This window comes from Castanea sativa, chromosome 11 (genome assembly GCF_040712315.1).
Source record: "Castanea sativa cultivar Marrone di Chiusa Pesio chromosome 11, ASM4071231v1".
In the NCBI taxonomy this organism is placed as follows: Eukaryota; Viridiplantae; Streptophyta; class Magnoliopsida; order Fagales; family Fagaceae; genus Castanea; species Castanea sativa.
The window spans coordinates 61,103,128-61,111,432 of record NC_134023.1 but is presented as its reverse complement, the minus strand read 5'-3'; the positions used below and the strand labels follow the sequence as shown (position 1 = coordinate 61,111,432).

General features: G+C 33.2%; 1 protein-coding gene across 1 annotated transcript; it reads left to right on the top strand.

Annotated features, from left to right (window-relative positions):
- The first annotated feature begins 2,546 nt into the window (after positions 1 to 2,546).
- Positions 2,547 to 7,395, top strand: LOC142617513 (uridine 5'-monophosphate synthase). The gene is made up of 6 exons (XM_075790402.1): positions 2,547 to 3,437; positions 4,927 to 5,010; positions 5,595 to 5,677; positions 5,764 to 5,851; positions 5,968 to 6,222; positions 7,071 to 7,395. The coding sequence occupies exons 1-6, from the start codon at positions 2,643 to 2,645 to the stop codon at positions 7,197 to 7,199; spliced, it is 1,434 nt and encodes a 477-aa protein (XP_075646517.1). The 5' UTR covers positions 2,547 to 2,642; the 3' UTR covers positions 7,200 to 7,395.
- Positions 7,396 to 8,305: the final 910 nt, after the last annotated feature.

Genomic DNA, 8,305 nt, shown 5'->3' with positions numbered 1-8,305 from the left:
CAAAGAAAATAAGCAACAACAAGTCAACAACTAATAAGTTTATATACCTAGGATTTAAATGGTATATTAGTAAATTTTCATTTAATTAAACGGGTTAAAAGGGTTCCATAAATTGGACACAAATGCAACACATTTATTAAACAGATCATTTGTGTCAACCCAAATATGACACGAATCTATTAAGCTCAATCTGAATATGACACAAACACAACACGTTTAGTTAACAGATCAATTGTGTCAACTCGAATATGACACGAATCTGTTAAGTTTCAGTCCACATATGACACGAATGCAACACGTTTATTAAACAGGTTGTGGGGATTTGGTACCATGATTTATATCCATGGTAATGTCAATTGACTAATAATGTAAATAATTGGGCTTAATTAAACAATTAGATTAAAATTCCACAGTAACTATAACCAATTAGGATTGGGCTTAGGCCTAAGGCCCTAATATCTTTGACAATTACCATCCTAAATCATCATTTTTGGCCGGAGCAACAGAGCAAACTATCTTTTGTTTGAGTCATGGAGATGAAAGGATCCAAGCTTAAAAACTGAAATGAGTAAAGAACTGTTAATTACATAATTGAATAATCAAGAAAAAATGTTTCATAAATTCTTGTGCAAGTAGCATTTGTAACGAAGCAAGGAAAATTTAGTACTATTTGACCTTCGATTCGGTTACTAATTTAGGAAAACTAGCAAGCGATTCTTCACATTTTACCAACAAGTTGAATATCATAATATCATTTTCTAGTGTCATTCTCCGACATAAGTAACCGCCAAGCAAAGGCCAAAAAGGAAAAAGATATTGTTGTTGACCTTTTTTCCCTTTTTTTTTTTTTTTTTTTTGAATGAGATATTGTTGTTGACCTTATTACAATGAATTTAAGTAAATTTAATTTGAAAATCTATAATATATGCAAAACCAAAGGCGTTGACACTTTAAATAAATAAAGGCGTCGACACTTATTGGATGTCATCGTTTGTGTTTCATGAGGTTTTGAGAATTAATTCTAGTAATACAATTATTTATGTGGGAGGTTGTGAGAGGTCGTTTATTACTTTCACATGAATCTATTATTTTTTCTCCACCATTTATAATATGTTAAGTGGATAGTTGTGATAAAAATTGCGGGTTACTTTGTGGTTGTAGAATTTTTTTACTTTTAAGACCTCATGAAATTTACACATTATTATTTTAATATGGTTTTTTCAATTGAATTTAAATTATATTCTATATTTAAACTCTTTATTAGAATCTATAATTTCGTATATGAATACAATTATAATAAATGGCTTGATATTAGAGATTCTAAAAAAAATGCATAATATTAGATTTATATATAATAACAATCGTAACAAATATTTGTTATTAATTACCATAATTGCAGTAATTACATTTGTTTGTACGTTAAAATGTGCACCGCCTTTTTTAATGAAATGTTATAACGTACTTATGTACACTAGCACATTGTAAATGTTTAATATTTTTTTTTAGAAAATAAATGTTTCATAGTTTAAGATGAATAATTTTCCTCAGGTACATTAGATTGTGCAACTGTATGATTCTAAAAATTAAAAAATCAACCGTACAACTTTAGATTAGTTTCTTCAACAAATAGTTGCATAGCTACGGTATAATGCAAACCATACAGTACTACCATTATAATTAAGTTTTTTCAACTAAATTCAAATAAGTGGAATTTCTTCTTATTAAACTTAGAATACGAATGGATAGAGTATTTTTGATAAAATCCTATTCAAATTTTTTTTATAAAAAAATTGAAGGGAATATTCTCAAATTCAAGTAAATATTGGTGGCAATTTTAGCTTGCATGTCAAGCTTGTGTCATGTCGACTCATGAGTATTTGATTATATGTGTTAACACTAACTCAATATATTTATTAAACACATCAAAATTCATCAACCTTAGCACAACTTGTTTATTAAAAAAGCCAATCGTATCGACCCGTTCATCCGATTTTGTCAAGCAAAAAAAGAATACAAATTTTAGTATTAACCAAATTAATCTAACTGTTAAAACTTTTAAAAAAAAATTTAATATAAAATTCAGAACTAACAAGTAACTGCATCACAAATAATCATTTAAAACTAAAACATATTTTTATATCACAAATAATTAATCACAATATGTCAAAGAAAATTAGCAACAACAAGTCAATAATAATAAGTAAATTTTCATTTTATTAAACAGGTCAATTGTATTAACCCATAATTTAATAATTTCACGTAATGTATTACTGTACACTCTTGGTGCAGTGGTCACTTCACAAATATATAAATGCTTGTGGGGTGTAGGAAGTAAGGATTGAAGTTTAAGTTTTTAAAAGAAAGTTTCATGCACATATTCACTTAAATTAGATTAGAGTAAAAAATTTATATTTTATAATAAAAAAAATTGTGTAGTGTGGAATGTGGTTTGTGTCAAATTTTAATACTTGTTTATAATTAAAAAAAATGAGGGTGTTAATTGGAAAATATTAAAATTTAAAGTCCTTCGGAGTTATCAAAGCTTTTGTAACTTGTTTTCTATTTCCCACTCAAAAGCGCACTCCCTCACTCCCCTTCACAACACATTTCACTATCACTCTCACTCTCACAGCTTCGAAAAAATGTCATCGTCGCCGTCAATGGAGTCGCTGATCCTCCAACTCCACGAGATCTCCGCCGTGAAGTTCGGCAGCTTCAAGCTCAAATCCGGAATCACTTCCCCAATCTACATCGACCTCCGCCTCATCGTCTCCTTCCCTTCTCTCCTCTCCCAAATCTCCCAAACCCTAATCTCCTCTCTCCCTCCGACCACCGCCTACGACGTCGTCTGCGGCGTCCCCTACACGGCCCTCCCGATCGCCACCTGCGTCTCCGTCTCCCGCCAGGTCCCAATGCTCATGCGCCGCAAGGAAATCAAGGACTACGGCACCTCCAAGTCCATCGAGGGCGTTTTCGTCAAAGACCAGACCTGCCTCATCATCGAGGACCTCGTTACCAGCGGCACGTCGGTGCTGGAAACGGCGGCGCCGTTGCGCGCCGCCGGGCTGGTGGTCCGCGACGCGGTGGTGTTGATCGATCGGGAGCAAGGAGGGAGGGAGAATTTGGAGGAGAATGGGATCAAATTGCATTCGATGTTCAAGTTGACGGAGATGGTTAGGGTTTTGAGGGAGAAAGGGAAGGTGGAGGAGGAGATGGAGAAGACGGTGGCGAAGTTTTTGGAGGAGAATCGGCATGTGGCGGTGAAGGCGGTGGAGAGGCCGGTTAGGGTTAAGGGATTGGAGTTCGGAGAGAGAGCGAAGCTGACGAAGAATGCGACGGGGAAGAGGTTGTTCGAGGTGATGGTGCAGAAGGAGAGTAATCTGTGTTTGGCTGCCGATGTTGGAACTGCTAAGGAGTTGTTGGATTTGGCTGAGAAGGTATGGGAATTCTGGAATTCAAAAAAGTCTCAGTTTTTTAATTTTTTTTTTCTTCTCCAATTTTCTTGGGAAAATTTAGTTTTTGTAGGAACTGAAAATTCTAAACAAAACGGTTTTATTAAGAAAAAAAATTCTTATTGTGTTGGATTTGGATGAGAAGGTGTGGAAATTCTGATTTTGAAATTCTCAGTTTTGTTCTTTTCCCACTTTCTTGGGAAAATTTACTCTTTTTAGGAAAATGAAATTCTAGACAAACACTGAAAGTCTTATTAAAATTCTTTTCTTTTTCATAAAGGCTGATTTTTTATTTATTTATTTTTTCTCTCAGTTTCCCAGGAGAATTTAGTTTTTATAGGAAAAGGAAATTCTAAACAAACAGTGAAAAAAAAAAAAAAAAAAAACTTATTACCTACCATTACCATGACATTAATTTTTTTTTAATTACTTCTAAAATGTTCTGTTGTGATTTAAAAAAAAAATAGAATTCTGTTGTGATTGGTTTATAGTAAACGTGATGTTAGTACTGGATTGAGGTAAAAGTGATGTTATTTCAAAAATATTGTGTTTCTTGTTCTTACCCACCATGTCATCTTTGGTGAATAGCACCCATTATGATGACCAGAATGGTTTTTTTTTTTTAATTAATCTTAGGCTTTAATTTGTGTTCATAGAGGAATAGTGGGTACTATACCTCAAAAGGAAGGTATCGTAAATTTTTCTTATTTATAAATATGTTATTTTGGAGAATAATTATCTAAAGACAGGTTTTTTTTTTTTTTAATAGGTTTGACCTATAAAAAAGAAAAAAGGTTTTGTTGAGGTGTTTAGTGTAGACCTATATAAAAAAAAGGTTTTGTTGGTTGTGGTTGAATATGCGGATGACAAAATCTAAGGAAGCTGTTTTAAATGTTTTATTTTGTTAATTTATTGATGAAGACATTATACATTGACCATGCTAAGTACAAATTTAGAATATTATTTATCTATGCCTTACGTCATAAACCTCTTGTTGTCAAATGTCATGGTAACTGGAGATTTTATTTATTCTCTCATTGAAATAAAAAAGTAGACCGCGTACACAGGATGTGTATGTGGTATACAAATCTAAACAGTAAAGGAACAAGCATCAAGCATCTCAAGCATAGTATCAGGAGAGCATAGAGTGGAGAATTTATTAAGCAGGCTGCTTCTTGATTTTTGTAGTGGTACTTTTAACTAAGAAAAGTTTTTGTTTTGTAAATTACAATTTGTTTGTGAAGTTTTCATAAAAGGAAAGACCCACTTTGGGAAAATGCAGTTCAAATTTTTTAATTATTGCACAGTTCAAAAGGCACTTGAGCAAGTAAATAACTTCAGTAGTCAAACATCATAACTCATAACTCCATTTCTACAAGTGTTTCACTAAAAGCTGAGTTCATTAGTGAAGATTTGAAATACAGATTAATTGAAGTTGACCTTATTGGCTGACTCTGTTGAAATTTTAATGCAGGTTGGCCCAGAGATATGCATGTTGAAAACCCATGTTGATATATTGCCTGACTTCACCCCAGATTTTGGTTCTAAACTTCGCTCGGTATAACTTGCTTATTTCTTATTGTATTCCACTTTGACCAAGTTCTTATTTGATAATTTATAGGTCATTGTTGTATCCTTAAAGCCAATCTCTGATCATTCCTTTCATTTTTCCCTTTCCAAGGGTTAGATTTAAGTAATTTATGAAAGCATAACTTCATGGTAAATTCTGTTGGAGTGCAGATATTTTGATTTTACCTTCATGTTGAATTAACAAATGTTTTATTTCTGTCTACCCTATAGTTTTCTAGGAGTGTATATTACCCTTAACAACCATTAAAGGCTTAGGCTGATGCCTTTTTTCTAGTCTTCTTAAATTGTCAGACATTAACCTGAAAAGATGCTGTTTCGGTAGTTTTGTTTTTCCTGTAAGTTAATTAAATAACATAGTTACAAATCTCTCTTTTTGAATTGAAAACCTAGCTATTATTTCGAACTGTTTGACAGATAGTGGTCTTGCTAATATTTTGAAACTACTTACATTTCTGAATACGCTTCATCTATACTCTGTAATGTGGCTCTTATTATTTTTGTTTAATATACTTCACTGCTATTCATTGCTAATTGTGCTTTATTCTTTTGAAGATTGCCGATAAATACAATTTCTTGATCTTTGAAGATCGTAAATTTGCAGACATTGGTAACACAGTGACGATGCAGTATGAAGGGTGAATGAACTTTCCTCTATATTTTCTTAAATTCTTTTCCGTTGTATGCTTGCCCTCCTGACATCTAGTGGTTCTGTGGTTTGCAGAGGTATCTTCCATATATTGGATTGGGCTGATATAGTCAATGCTCATATAATCTCTGGTCCTGGAATTGTAGATGGACTGAAGCTGAAGGTTTAACTAATTGTTTTATGTTGACTTTAATAGCTTTTAATCTTTACTTTACTTGGTAGCTAAGGCCTCGTATGAATCTCACTCTAATTTTGAGCACTCTTTTGGACTGTACTCAGGGTTTGCCTCGTGGAAGGGGCCTCCTGTTGCTTGCTGAAATGAGCTCAGCAGGTAACCTTGCCACAGGAGATTACACAGCTGCAGCAGTAAAAATTGCAGAGGATCACTCTGATTTTGTTATTGGCTTCATCTCAGTTAATCCAGCGTCATGGCCAGGGGCACCTGTAAATCCAGCACTCATCCAGGCAACCCCTGGAGTCCAAATGGTTGCTGGTGGTGATGCCCTTGGCCAGCAATACAACACTCCATATTCTGTAAGTTCTGATCAGTGTTCCCTTGTTCTCTGCCTGTTGGTATAATTTTTTTTATTTTATTATTGTCTTGACCTGGTTGTAGAGTAATCATCATAAAGTGAATGTCATAGGTTTCAAATCCTATTCTCTTTCAAAAATATGCTTACACATGCATTCGATGGTCATGAAGACATGAACGCATGCCTCGCCTTCCATATAGAACTTATAAGGGAAGGAGGTACTAGTTCAAGTTGAGCTAGAGCTCATTGGCATACTTTTCCATCTTTATTTTCTTGGCAAAAAAGTGAAAAGACCTCTTAAGTGGAGTGGGGTTAGTGGGGGTGAGGGAGAACCAAATTCTGGCTTAGTCCAACATCATCAAGGTAGAGGGAGTTATTGTGCCTTATATGGAGGCCTTGGATTCTAATTAGTAGGAAGCATTTTAAAATCATGACGGATGAGGCTCTTTCACTCCCAAAGAGGGCAATATCTTGCCAGTAATGAGTTGGGGTGACAGAAATAACTAGTAAACCCCAAAAAATGGCAACTTGTTTTTTTGTATGTACTTTATTAAAAAAAATTATTCAAGTCCTTGAATTTGATATACTTTTTTTATTATTACTTCATAAAAAAAGATATACTTTCTTTCCTTTTGGCTAGATCTATTAGATTGCAGGACTGTTTCTCCATATGTTTTACTATTTATGATGCTTAAGTTTCATAAGTGGAACTATAAATACTTATCAAACTATGTTAGAAGATGGACTCATATTCCATGACTACTCTTCTCCTGACTTTTGAGTTGCATTTCTGTTTCTTGTTATTACAAATTGTCGCTGCTGTCATAACTGAGATAAATCATATTACAGGTCATCTATGACAGAGGTAGTGACATAATAATTGTGGGTCGAGGAATAATAAAGGCAGCAGACCCTGCACAGGCAGCTCGTGAATACCGTCTACAAGGATGGGATGCATACTTGGCTAAATGCATCTAACTATATTTAAATCTGCTCCCATGGTTTGCTTATGCTTGTATGTTTTGCTCGTTGCTGGATGAGTAAAATTTTTGCCTAATTTAATGCATTGATTGTGCAATAAGTTATATGAAAGACCTGAAGCTTGCAAGGTATTCTCAAAACATTATACGTTTAAGTGCCATAATTTTGTTGTGCTTGATAGCGTTTTTTGCAAGCATTTCTGCACTCACTGCTAGTAAATGCTTGTTAGTATGTATTTATTACTAAACCTTCGTTTTTTTTTTTTGTGGAGAATTTATTTTCTCCTTTACTTTCTCCTGCAATATATGTACATATTTGAGAGTAACCAACGACAGCTACAAAATGCCAGAGTTTTAATTTCAACTTCAACGCATAAAATAAACTATGGCATCCATTCTTGCGGTTTTATTTTTACCCTTGATTTCAGCTCTATTCCAAGGTTTTCTACTGTAACCGTTACTCCATTGCATTAGAGAGTCAGTACAGTATAGGAGACTTGGTTGAGGATTTAATTCTCTCGGATTTGTATGTCTTTTTAGGAGGGAGCTAATCTGAGGTGTGGTCTCTTGGGGTTTTATATACTTATTTTGGTTTAAATATTCCTCTTAAATATGGAGTTTAATATATGATGACTAAACAATAGGTCAAAATTTGGGTACAATTCTTTAAGTGAGAGCGTTAAAGTTCTCAAATTAAAAGAGAAGTTAGATTGTACCATCCTAAAGTATACTATTGATTATACTTTGTATCATAAACTTTTTAAATTTACGTTTTGTATTTTAAATTATGACATTTGTTACATTTTGTACCTAGACATTAAGTTATTTGTTAACTTATATGAAAAAATATGACACAATGTAGAAAAACTTAATTATTCCTCTTTTCAATACTTTAAAAACAAAAAATAAATTATACTTTACTACTATAAATTATACTCTTGATTAAAATTTACACCTTAACTTGGAAGAAAATTTAACCTTAGGGTCAAAGTGTAACAAGAGTTAGTTTAGGATGTAAAATGTGAATACAAAAAATTTAGGGTGTAAAGTGTAATATAATTATAATTTAAGGCCATAAAATTATGGCGGTAAAATATAATTTTT

Coding starts and splice junctions, on each gene's coding strand:
- LOC142617513 (XM_075790402.1), top strand. CDS start 2,643: ATGTCATCGTCGCCGTCAATGGAGTCGCTGATCCTCCAACTCCACGAG. Junction 5,011..5,594: donor TTGGTTCTAAACTTCGCTCG/GTATAACTTGCT, acceptor ATTCTTTTGAAG/ATTGCCGATAAATACAATTT. Junction 5,678..5,763: donor GTGACGATGCAGTATGAAGG/GTGAATGAACTT, acceptor TGTGGTTTGCAG/AGGTATCTTCCATATATTGG.